This window comes from Cydia pomonella, chromosome 18 (assembly GCF_033807575.1).
Source record: "Cydia pomonella isolate Wapato2018A chromosome 18, ilCydPomo1, whole genome shotgun sequence".
Taxonomy (NCBI): domain Eukaryota; kingdom Metazoa; phylum Arthropoda; class Insecta; order Lepidoptera; family Tortricidae; genus Cydia; species Cydia pomonella.
Window position 1 is genome coordinate 9,212,300 of NC_084720.1, and position 13,916 is coordinate 9,226,215.

Below are 13,916 nucleotides of genomic sequence, written 5' to 3' on the forward strand. Positions count from 1 at the left end.
AATTACATTAAAAACGTTATTACGTTACTTGTTATCAATGAAATAATCTTAGTGTAAATCAGAGTCAAGTGATAACGGAGTGACGTGATAAACATCGGTCAACCCGAAATGTCTTTTGTAATGTTATATCAATGATTAATGAATATACACTTTTATAGAGTGGCTCATGTCCGCACTGTCGTAATCTACTATTACATGACATTGTTATGGGTTTTTCATCCGTGATGGGCATCTATTTGGAACAAGAATTCGAATTATTAGAATAGGGTAGCGTACTAATACCTACTAACCAAACAAATCAGCTAGCTACTATTGTCAATGTCAAAACTATTTCTTACTATGAAGTTTGTATGAAAACGCATTTTATGATGCCTACATTTATTGTTACACAAAAACAAGGTTGTTTTTTTTGTATATTTTCGTAAAAATAATGTCATGACCGCTGTGGCGCTGTGAAATAACTTAATTTATCTATAGGAAACAACTTTACTAAGTAAAAAAGCAGTAAAAACCACAAACGAGTAAAGTTTAAACTACATGCATGCAAATTAGCTAATTGTAGATTTGGGTCAAAGTCAGAAGATACGTCATAAACATAACCACACGCACGACTAAAGTAAACCTTGTTACAAACGCCCATTCCCGTACAACCTTAGTTTGATAAAGCTGGCTTCACACTGCAGGATCTTTCTATCCGTCTGACGAAGTAGGAAGGGTACAGTTTGTTGAGTGTAATTTCAAGACACCTCATAAACACAACCACATGTACGACTAACGTAATCCGTGCTAGAAGCGCCCATTCCCGTTCAGCCTTAGTTTGATAAGGCTGGCTTCACACTGCAGTATCTTTCTATCCGTCTCACGAAGTACAGTTTGTTGAGCGTAATCTAATGACACCTCATAAACATAACCACACGTACGACTAAAGTAAATCTTGTTAAAAACGCCGCACATTCCCGTTCAGCGTTACACCGCTAAAGCTGGATTCGCACCATAGTAAGTACCGTTTTTTCCCTAGTGCCAGACTATTGAGATTACATCCAATTCAGCAGACCGATCAAGGTATATCTATTCGTTACAAACACTGTAAAGATTTTAGTAATGGTTTATAGGTAAACATAGCGGTTTTGCTCGTTTATTCACATACTTTGACTACGAGGTTCCGTTTTCGAATGTTTCCTCCTCCGTAATTATATAGTTTCCAATGAAATAGAACCGAACATCAAGAAGTTGCACGACTGCTAAATAACGAACAGCCACAGAGGGACTTTAACAAACGGTCTTGTATTTATAGCAAAACTTTAACTATGTGTAGTATATTCGATAAACTAATTCATTCATTCATTCATTCATTCATTTATTTCGTTGTAAAATCATGTACATAAAATCTAAAAGGTGTTAAATAAGTAAAAATGTCAGTCCATGACGCCCTGCTAGGGCACACAACATACTTATAACTAATTAAATTAGGCCAAAACAAAACAAAAATATTAAAATAAAAATAATTAAAACAAAATAATTTAAATTAAAGTAGAAATAACACAAAAATCAATAAATGTATAAAATAAATCAGATCAATCATTAATTAAAACAAATTCAGTCAAAGTAAATTTAGTAACTATTGCAGTCCAATTACTTAAAATAAGATTCAATTACGTTTATAATAAATTATTATCATTTAGGAAATCTTTTACAGAGTAATAACATTTTTCTATTAATAATGTTTCTAGCTTGTTTTTAAATACAGCGTGTCGAGGTTCTTGTTTAATGGAATTTGGAATCTTATTAGTAATTACGATACAATTGTAGTGTGGGCTATTTTTATACATTTGTAAATTGCATTTTGGGACCAAGAGTTTATTTCTGTACTGCTCTCTAGTTCTCTGCTTAATTTAAGTCTTTACGTGTATTAGTAACTAACAATTCGTAAATTTCATAAACAATGATATTATTTACGCTTAAAAATCGTGCAGTGTGGACTAAGCCTAAGGTTAATAGTTGGAGTAGGGTAACCACCCCTCGGAGGAAATCTTCATACATGAATGGTTTTTTTGTAGTCCAGTCTCGCGCGAAGCTCGTGCCCTGGTTTAACTAATCTCCTTTACATTTATGTCTGAAGTTCGAGTAGCGGTTGAAGAAATTAATACGGCCCTCCTGTTGGTAACTTTGGTGGCCCTCACATTGAGTAATTATTTCGATATACCTATGTAATAGGGGTAGGACAGTTGTTAAAATAAACTATTTCAGATTATAACTCAAATGAACGTTCGAAAATCTAAAATAAAACAGTCTGATACATGTTAAAATTTTAACGAGTTAGGTACCTGTCTACAGTTAGCCAAAATCTAGGAGATTGTAACGTGTGAACGCTAACTCAATATAGTCACGATTTTTAGGGTTCCGTAGCCAAATGGCAAAAAACGGAACCCTTATAGATTCGTCATGTCCGTCTGTCTGTCCGATTATGTCACCGTCACTTTTTTCCGAAACTATAAGAGCTATACTTAAGCTTATAACTTGGTAAGTAGATGTATTCTATGAACCGCATTAGGATTTTTACACAAAAATAGAAAAAAAAAAACAATAAATTTTGGGGGTTCCCCATACTTAGAACTGAAACTCAAAAAATCTTTTTTCATCAAACAGGTTTCTAATATATTTTTTTTCTAAACTGAATAGTTTGCGCGAGAGACACTTCCAATGTGGTAAAATGTGTCCCCCCCCCCGTAACTTCTAAACTGACAGAATGAAAAATCTAAAAAAATATATGATATACATTGCCATGCAAACTTCCACCGAAAATTGGTTTGAACGAGATCTAGCGAGTAGTTTTTTTTTAATATGTCATCAAATAAAAAAAAATAAAAAATTTCATCAAACCCATACGTGTGGGGTATCTATAGATAGGTCTTCAAAAATGATATTTAGGTTCCTAATATCATTTTTTTCTAAACAGAACAGTTTGCGCGAGAGACACTTCCAAAGTTAAAAAATGTGTCCCCAACCCCCTGTAACTTCTAAAATAACAGAATGAAAAATCTAAAAAAAATATATGATGGTAATGTATACCATGCAAACTTCCACCGAAAATTGGTTTGAACGAGATCTAGTAAGTAGTTTTTATAATACGTCATAAATGGTACGAAACCCTTCATGGGCGAGTCCGACTCGCACTTGGCCGCTTTTTTATTTATTATAATGTTAGTTGAAATCACAAATAAACGGTAAGTACCACCTGTACCTACCACCTTCTGTCCCATTAGACTAGCTCTAGGGTACCGTAAGATTGTGGTAGTCATTTAGTAGGAATATTTGTGCGATTTTTAGAACAAAAATGTAATCTAACCACGCGGCACACTCGAACAAGTGAATTTACATAAAAGCCCGTAAAATAACAGAAGCCGGACTCGCGGTGTGTACGTGGGTCATCGCCTTGTAAATAATTAATAACTGCGGTCCCAATAAACATAATACAAATAACGGCCGTGCAGCACGTTGTAGGCAGGGGCGAAGCTATGTTTGCTTACTTTTAAGTCTATGTATTCTTTATGCGTTCGTGCCCTAATTTCTATTTGAAGTAACCAGCTGGTTGAAATCGAGCATTGTAATATTTAACTTCTTTTACTATCTACTTATCGCACTAGTGCGATAATTACCACATTACGTAACTATGTCGAAAATTTAAAGGGCTATATGTACTGTAATACATTGTACGATACGTATGCGATTAGGTAATTCGCAACTAGTTGCGAATTTACCGCCACTCGATGCGAATTTACTATTTTTCGCACTTGTATCGTAATGTACTTTAAACTTACCAAAAAAAACTGGACTCGCCCACCGAGGGTTCCGTACAAATTTGTCTTTAATTTTATATTTTTCAGATTTTCCCTGTACAACTTGTAATCCATAGTTCTTGGTCAATGGGGAGTACCCTATTTACTAAATTTTGATTCCCTTGACAATGTCGAAATATACGTTTTTTTGCGGCATAAATCTTTTTTTTACGTTAACATTGAAATTTTATTTATTTACATCACTATAGGGACTGTAGACCTGAGTATGGTTTTAATTTAAACTCGATACCTCCGTTCCTGAGATAAAGGGTCTTGGCAGACAGACAGACGGAGAGACGGACGGGCAACGAAGTAAATAATAAGGGTTCCCTTTTTTCCTTTTGAGGTACGGAACCCTAAAAACAATTGATTATTTCCCAGGTGATATACTAACCTTCTTAACCACAAGTGCCATTATAAATACGATGTATGTGCCTATTAAGCCGGTGGTCCCAGGTTCAAATCCTGGTACGGGTATTTATTTGTGTGATGAGCACAGGTATTTGTACCTGAGTCATGGATGTTTCTTATGTATTTATAAATATTTATATAAGGGGTGTACCGAAAAAAAAACTGTAAACTTCAAATGAAAAAAACTGATGCGATTGAGAACAAACTAAGGTTTTTAGAATAAATACAATAAAAAGCGACTTTAAATTTAGATAATTGACAGTTTTTTTATTTATTTTTTCTACAGGAGTGTTAGGCAGCTTTTTCCATATTTGCCTGCATCAGCCCATCACCTGCTGGAATTGTTAACGTTTTTTGGCTGTTTCATTCTTCTCATTAAATACACCTTTGATTTGAGCCCAATAATAGCTGAGAGAACGGCACTGCAGGACGTTTGGAGCTCTTAATCTATTCTATGTCAACTACCAAATGCGAATTTTGTACGAAGGAAATGGGGTTGGCAACTGTCAAAGGTTTGCATAGATGGCCCCATCATAGCTTGCCCCTGTCTCTACTTTTGTTCTATGAGATTTGGCTTAAAGTACTGGAATCCAGGTCACAAAATTTCAAAAAAAAAAACAAGAATTTGACACAATTCTAGGGATTGACAGGGCAAGCTATGATGGCGCCATCTGTTTAATACTTCGACCGGCCAACCCCATTGTATGATTTTGGACTTGGCCTAAAATTAAGAAACACACATTTTCTGTAACTTTAGCTATCCTAACCTTCGTACGAAGTACTGAACTGACTTTCATCGTAGTTCGTTGCATTTTAGCCGCATATCTACCCCAGTTTTTACGATAATTATGACAGGTTTTCGTAAATTCTATTAGCAATCTTTGTGATGGGTCCAGGGTCACTTGTTCCTAGAGATCTGCCGCTTCAAGGCCTCTGTTCAAGAGACAACACACTAAATTAGTCATTGTGCCAATAGATATTCATATCATAATTAGAATAAGTAAACTGAACTGGACTGTATCTCGGTGAGGACTGTCGTGGAGGAAAATGCATGTTTTTACGTGTAAGTTAGTTTTAATAGAACCTTATGTACATTTTACTCTGTTTGTTATCCTAATAAATAAAATAAAAATAAAATATAATAAAAATTTATTATGAAATGCACGAAACTTCGAGGTAATTTTAAGTGTTTCGCAATCAGGCATGTAGGATGTTGCAAATTTTCTTGCTATTTGGAAAATACCACTTTTCAGTGATCTCTTCTCTTTACATGTAAAGTCGAACAGCGTAAAACTAGACTTATTTATATTGCAATATATACCAAATATAATAATAAGACTTTATCGCGGTAAGAAAGCCGTAGTCATCTTTCTTAGAAACAAAATTACAGCGGCTTGTAATTTACAGTTATTTTTTCGTTGGGACTTAGTCAATTTGTGTAATAATGTCTTATAATATTTGTTCCCAGACACATTTCAGCTCGTGTCGGTCATAAATATTATAGTCGCCTGCAATAATATCTTGGACAATGAAGCACTCAAAATACATGCCACGCTCTTATGGCTCCACAAACAATCAACATACGATTGCCAATTTACTATCCAGCGCATATTGTCAATAACTACAATAAACTTATGCATCAAATTATATGTATTATCGTAAATTTTGTATTTTATTATTCCATTTCCAGTCTTATTAACATTTTCCTCAGCAAAATGCGACAGCGACGAAAATCACTCTTGTTTATCCTATTTCACATCTGCTAGATCTTCTATAGCCATTGCGGAGTAAATTCAGCCATTAAGCGCATACATCTACACTTCTAGATTTACGGCGCCATTAATAATATGACATTACATTCCTTTCAGTAAAACAGAGCGTTTTCGCAGAAAGTTAAACATATATACGAGGCCTTTGTTAGAATTTGAGGACAATAATTTTATCTTAGTGGTAGAACCGAGATAAATGGAATTTTAAGGCTCTAGTTGTTGCTAAGTCATACAAAGCAGACCTAGTAACATTTTGCTCTCTTTTTGCCAATAGATTTGGCAAACAAATATTGCCTTGAGTTTTATTAACCCCGGGCGCAAAAGAGGGTGTTATAAGTTTTACATGTGTATTTGTCTGTGGCATCGTATCTCCGAAACGGATTTGAATGCAGTTTAATTAATCGAAACTCTTGTTTGTCGTGATTGTTCTAAGACACGTTTGGTGTCTCATTGGAACGAATGACAGGATCCCAGCCAGTTTCACGCCAATTATTAGGATTAGTTAAACAAACCTGCGTTAACTTAAGAATCATTCGATGAACATTCAATTGGAAAACATCAAGATGAATAAGAAATTGACGTTTGTTTTTATCAGTACTCGCATTTATCATGTTACGACACAATCATGCGGAGCCGCGTCACACTCGCAGCGTTCGCGATTATCCGTAGTAGATTATGTCAATGACACAAAAACAATATAATTTCCTTGGGGCAAGCGGCGCGGTTGCACTTGAACCATTTCTTTTAGAAACAGCTGAAGTTTTGATCAAAGCTTGTTTTAAAGTACATCTTATCGGTAACAACTTGAGGTGTAATTTAAAGTGGCCTCGCAAAAACAAGAAGCTGTTTTGAAGCGATCCCTTGAAACACGATAGCCACGCTGGTTCGTAACGCGGCCCGATCAATTATGCCGTTTAAAGATACGTAATTGTATTGGGGCCGGTATTTTCTATATCTTTTTTGGGGGTATACAATCTATCAAGATTAGTCTTATGTTTGGGAAAAAGCGTGGTTTCGAGTTTTCATGCGTTTTTCTTTCGACGCAGAATATGGTTGCTAATTTCGTGTTGCCGGCCACTGTCCGTCTGGTCCAGCGGGATAAGACGCGGACTGCTAAACGATTGTTACGGGTTCGAATCTCGCCCGGTGACTAACTTCAGTTTCTTTTTTTTTTATATGTTCAAGTTTATATATAATTTTTTAATTTTTATTGTTTCAGACAAGTTTAATTTAGTAAAAAAATGTAGTTAAGATTGTCACCTATACACCACCATATTACAATAAATAGTTATAACCGAGCAAAGCTCGGTCGCCCAGGTACTGAACGTTTATTAGTCGTTAAATACTTCTGCGAATTAGTTTAATGCTTGACTATTTATTTTATTGCAAGGTTTTATTACGTGCTCTTTCATGAAAAAAATAATGAAGATGTGGAAGATCTAGTTTTTATTATCAATTGACCACCTTTGTAAATATCGGGTTTTATTAGCTAACTTAGTTAAAAATCCTAGGGTTTAAATGTATGTAAAAGAAATAAGGCAAAAAGACTTCTAAAACATTCAACAATGCTAACGTTATGGTATATGTTATTTATTTAAAACGCACTTAATAAAGTTCTACCTATATAAGGTTGAACCTTTGTAAACTGTATATTATCTCAACAGTCGTTGAGAATTTACAAACAGGTGCATAAGGCATTCATGCATTTTACATTACGTTAAACTAGTTACCTTCGGTTTTAACCATATTCCCAGGTGTTGCTATCAGAATTAACTTAACGTTTATCCTGTTTGAAAAGGAAAACTTATTATATGATAACCCACATATACCTATACAGTACTAAATAGGTATTTGTACGAGTAGCACATCTTTACAGGAAATCACATCGTCTGTTGTCGCGAAAAATCCGTATATCACATGCCCCCGTCTGGGTTCTTTGTGGTCTGTCTGACTCACTGCCCACGACTGACTGCGGTGGAACGATAAGTTCCAAAATATATTTGCACCGGCTGACGGCGGTTAGAAAGACAGCGTGTCAGTTTAATTGTAGTGTAAAATTTTGCACAGATACAGGCACTTTGCCGAGCAGCTGAGCGACTGCATCTATATTTAGGCTAAAGCCGGGCGAGCTCATATATCCAAGTCACATCACTGCAGAGCCTTAAGCATGGGCACTTTGTCGAGCAGCTCCTCGTAGAGCTTGCGCTTTTTGAAGGAGCTCTTGAGTAAAATGCGGCGGAAAGTGTGGCGGTCCATGGACCAGAGCGCACTGGGAGTCTACGCGGCATTTTGTACATGAAAAGTTCGGTTTAGAGACATGTAATTGTGAAATACCTGGAGAGCTTTAAGCATGGGCACTTTGTCGAGCAGCTCCTCGTAGAGCTTGCGCTTTTTGAAGGCGCTCTTGAGCAGGATGCGGCGGAAGGTGTGGCGGTCCATGGCCCAGAGCGCGCCGGGGGTCTGCGCGCGGACGGACGCCGCGCGAGGCATGTTGTACATGAGCGCCAGTTCGCCGAACGACCCCGAGCCTTCGTACGTGTGCACCACCTGCGAACACAAGGACCTTAGTTTCTTCACAGCCTGGTTTGTAATCTACCTATTTTTATAACAAAACGAGTTTGATTCGCCAAGTTAGCCAATCAAACTGTCATTTTAGTATTTGATTAGATAATGATGAGATTAGATGGCGTGAGATTTGTATATGGATAGGGAAAACACGAAAACTAGCACCCTTCTGAAAATGTTTTTTAGCTTTCATAAGCGCTAAGTTAGACGCCTAAGAGACAAATCCGTTTTTGGATTTCATAGTCAAACATTCTTAAGGATATTCATTATTTGCTGTGTTATACACAAATGTGTGGAGAAATAAAGGTTGCCCTTTTAAAACAGGCTCTTATATTATAAAATACTACTATTATGATGCTTCTGCACTTACAGATCATTTTGGTTATTAATTCTAGTGTAAGTAAAAAAGTTTGTTCAAGCCTCCCTTCCATGTGAGTGAAGTGCTCGAATAGACATTCCATTTTTGAAATTTTGTAATACATATAATGTATGTTTTGCTCATTATTTGTTTGCCTTTCAAGTTTGATTATTCCTGTCCATTTATGATTCTATTGTCATGGATATAAATAGTTGTCAATTTCGAGTAATTGTCTTCGTATTTTTTGTGTCGTTCATAAATATATATACACAATACTATACAGATTACCAGACATGTATATTTAAAAACATCGAATTTGAACTTGGACGACGATCACTGTATATCCAACCGAAAAGAGTTTTGTGTAATTTGTACAAATATTTCCAAGAGAAAAATCTAAAACACCCATAAATAGATCTAGCCTAAAATTACCCATTACAGTTGATAAATTTAATCAAGAAATATTTATATAATTTATTATGCGTTTTTTTGGAAACTGTAGAAAGCTCTTCGCTTTAGTAAAGTTTTTTACCTATATTAGAGGTATCCGCTAGTACCTTTTTTTATTTTACTCGTTGCTCGAATGCTATCTCGGATCTTTATACTTGCGTCTCTTTGAATGCAAAGTCGAAGTGCGAGTCTACTTTGATCAAGTATTAGAGAAATTGCCCCGGCTGCACGCCGCAACTTATGAGGAAAGGGATGGTATACGAAAGTAAGATACGACCGGCTGATAAAGAACGTCATAACAGCGAACATGCTTATGTTTGATAAAAGTATAATATAGTAGCAATAGCATGTCGTGTGATAAATGAAGCAAGACATAGTTCACGCCTCGGGGACAGATCAGTGGGAAACGACATTTTGTGCTTGAACGAGGTCGGAAGGTAAAGCCATCCAGGGTCATATACTTAAACATAGAAAATTAACAAAATGTCCAAAAATATTTAATCGAAAGAGAAATTTAAAAGCAGTCAATGTAACATCAAATGGCAGTTCGGATTTTGGATGCATTTCAATAAGTAAAAAGTATGAAAAACTAGAACTGCCAAGGATTCCTCACCCATTTTTGGAAGTCTATTAATAAGTAATCTTTGTCACCTGGGACCACAAAGACACCTCGTTTATCAAAATCGACTCAGTAGTGATGACTCTGTAGAACATATGGCACAAATACCTACATGTTTTACATACACTGATACATCGACTGCTAAAATCATAACATAACCTTTGTATTTGCCGAAGTTGGGTAAAAAAACTAACTGACTGGCCTGGCGCAATGACCCAAAACGAGTGTTGGGCTTTGAAACAATAGCGAGAGCTCTTATGTCAGAAGAGAGGGCTGCCTTGGGTCGGGTGCGTTAAAGTTCCAATCCTATATTTAACTTATTAACCCTTTGAGAGTCAAACACAAATAATGCACGTCTGATGCTAGTAATTGAATTCGAAATCTGTAATCGCATTGTACGGCTCCGTCATTATTGTTGCCATATAAAAAAAAAGAAATGCAAATCGAATATTTTACAGAAGTTCACGTACATATGTTCGTCATAAGATAAGAGTTAAATTAAAGCTACAATCTATATTCCTTTCAAATATTAAAGCTCAATTGTAAAAGTACATTTCCAGTTATTCCTCTTAGTTATAAGATTATGCTGAACCGAAAAGACGTCATTGTATTCCGTGGGGCTTTGCGTCTTTGACACTGAAAAGGCTATTAATTCACATAAAAGAACAAAAAACGCTACAAAACGTCGGCGACATAAATGTAAAGATTGGAAAGTATTCAAATAATCATGTTACGTTTGATAACTGCGTGATATGCCAATGCAATGGAACGAAGCTTGCATATAGAATTTCTGATTAGCATAACATTGGTGGGTCAGAAATAAATAACGAGATAGGGAGTAGTATATTCATACAAAGAGAGCAATAAAAATAAATCGGCTGTTCTACCATAAAAGAGATTACATCTTTGGCAGTCGGTTGTGACGTGCCGGTGCCGCCCTATGTTACAAACACTAAAATTAGAGCACGAACAAATAATTCAACAAGTAAAAAAAAACTATACCTCAAGTACGGATGTTTTCGTACAGGCCCTCCTTTTTGGAAATCGGTTAAAATGTAGTGTAGTAATGTGGCACCCGTTTTATAAATACACCTTATTCATCTATGCCAGCTAAGTAGTTCCGAGGCTACGGTAGAACTTAGGGACATAAACATACATACTTACATAAAAAGTATTTAAAAAAGAAGAGAACTTATGATTATGACTGAGTTCATTCTTTCCGAAGTCGGGTAAGAGAAATAGTGTTTAGTATCTATAATAATAACACAGTTTTAGGTGAAGTTTGCTTATAATCATCGACTTTTACGGCACAGCAAGGAATGAAAGGCCGTAAGGAAGTAATAACCAAGCCAAATAATTGAAATTTATGACATATCAGTACAGTTCATACTCCCAAAGTGATCCAGTGTTTTTCAACCGGTAAATCGTGACTCCCTGTGGGTTAGGGGTCGCTTTATGAAGGTTGATAAATACTATACTCATAGCTGAGACGTAGATCACTCGAACCGAACCGGTGCATCATCTCTAAATATATGGCCTTTACTTTATGAAAAAAAAAAAAACTGGCTCGCGTTGGAAACTACACACCCCGCGCTGACCAGTATTGCTGCTTGGGCACTACCTTATACTCTGTATCTTTAGGTATTTAAATAAAAGTAAACAAAATCTACCCTCAAATGGCTCCTTAAGCCAGTTGAGGGTAGATAAAAATAAGTGTCAGGTTCAGACAGTTTTGTATTTGGTTGGGTAATCAATAACTACCCGAAAATTTACAAATTGTTTGTTTACTTTTATTTAAATACCTAAAGATACAGATTATAGTAACAACAAATAACGAATGGTTTGTCTTGTCCACTCTTAACAGACACTTACCTTCTCAACGCCATCCTCTCCATTGACGAGCACATCGAACATGCCGTTTTCGATCACGTAGAAGTTGTCGCCGTCGTCGCCCTGCCTGATCACGTACTCGCCCGGCTCCGACCGTTTCTCGAACATTGCGTCGAGGACCTGAACAAGACACGTTGTCAGTCATTTTGTCGTGATACTCCACAATTCTATATACCCTGAAACCTAAATTGCGATCGTGGCCAATAAATGGTCTCGCCGGAAGATGAGCGCTGACCGCTCAGGGTCTGCAATATGCTGAGGCGAGCCCATTTCGTGGCAAACAATGTCAATGTTTTAATCTTGTCGTCAGAGTGTTAGGGTCAGCAACGTGCATGTAACTCCTCTGGGGTTCCAGGCGTTCATAGGCTACGGAGACTGCTTACCATCAGGCGGGCCGTATGCTTGTTTGGCACCGACGTAGTATAAAATATATATTTCTGTATGTAAGTTTTTCACGAAATAAATCATTTGTAAATTGATCGCTCTTTGAGGACCTACTAGAGCGAAAATCGAAATTGGTATCTGCCTCTCTATCGTATGCATTCTCTATTTATATATGCAGGAGCGATAAGTCCTCGATGTGCTTTCAGAGGAAAATTAGCTTCCGCGAATGCTACGACTGAGGAAGAACTAACGAAAGAGCAAAGTTTTCTCGAAGTTATACGGTATCGAGGTCTTCAAAGATGTGTAGTAGTAAAGTCTTGGCAAAGTGCTCGTGAAACGTCGGAGTTACACGCGTCCATATCTAGCCTATCGTAGTCGCTTAGCATTGGGCTGGCAGTATACTTGTTTGACAATGGTGTGATTAAAAATTCAGGGTGCATCATATGGTAGTTACAGGCCCTTTCCAGAACGGGTCCTGGACTACAATCTTCTAATAGACTCTGCTGTTGTTGTCTCCTGGCTGCATGGTCACAATAACAAATCCACCAGTACTCAATTTTGATTTCAAAGCTGTTTTAGTTTAACGTAGGTATATCGCCGCTGCCGGCTGTCCACTAAAGCCGATTAACACCCGGCGGCGCGGCGCTACATAAATTGTGCCGTGTGCTGTGTGAAGTGTCATAAACTGCGCGGATTACCTGTAGTCCACAGTTAATCCGTGCGGTTAACACGCCCTACAGCGAAATACTAAGTCGATCGCGCACGGTATTTGTGTGATAACCGCCTTGCAGTACTTACAGTAGTGAACTATTGAATAGCTATTAGGGGTCATTCATAATCACGTCACTGAATTTCAAGATTTTTGACCCCTCCTTGACACACCTGGTCACATTCAGCAAGCCCCTCCCAGTGTGTGCCGTCACGTATTTGGCAATTTCGTTTTCAATGAAATCGGCAATTCGAATTAGGCATTATTATAAAATAAACTAAAATATGTTCGATAAAAGTAAAAATAGAAATTTTATAACACGAAACCAATCAGGAATAAAGTTACCTGAATAAAAACGATTATCATTGCAAAAAGTAGTTTTTTAAGTGTACAGCGAATAAAAAAAATCAAAACCAATTTTCGGTTACAGATGAAGTTAAAGTGACGTCACAAAGTTTGTGAGTCGATTATTGTTCCGGGATGCTCAGTGGACAAACCTTAATGGCAAACTAAATAAACAAGGGTTGAATGAAAAATGTTGTTTTCCATCATAACGTTAACGTTTTTCGTAGGTTTAACACAGCTATAAACCGGCATGACGTAACCAAGTTACGTTACACTTGTGTTTACTTACGTTACGTTAAACGCAAAGTCTATCACAAGATCAAAGTACAAAAACATCCGAGTCACCATTAAATAGAAAGGAGTAAATTTAATTAGATGAGATAAATAAACTCGATAGCATTATCTTCTCTAGCGTTTATGGGTAGCATCAAATCGAACGAGCAATTAATGACAACGTTGCCCACCCAATAACGTCGACAGTTTGCGATGTTGTATTTGGATAGGTTCCAAGCTGATCGCATAGAACGATACCATGAGAATATGGTGAACGTGATAATTCTAATAGCAAAGCACGGAAAGG

The 13,916-nt window shown here is 36.8% G+C and overlaps 1 protein-coding gene across 1 annotated transcript in view; it reads right to left on the reverse strand.

The window, feature by feature from the left end:
• The window catches only part of LOC133527748 (cAMP-dependent protein kinase type II regulatory subunit), a 34,626-nt gene that overhangs the window by 12,099 nt on the left and 8,611 nt on the right, over nucleotides 1-13,916 (reverse strand). Inside the window, exons 3-4 of the mRNA XM_061864898.1 lie at nucleotides 11,881-12,018; nucleotides 8,351-8,563 (exon numbers count right to left, since the gene is read on the reverse strand). Of these exons, the coding sequence (XP_061720882.1) occupies nucleotides 8,351-8,563; nucleotides 11,881-12,018 (351 nt within the window). The remainder of the gene's footprint in view (nucleotides 1-8,350; nucleotides 8,564-11,880; nucleotides 12,019-13,916) is intronic.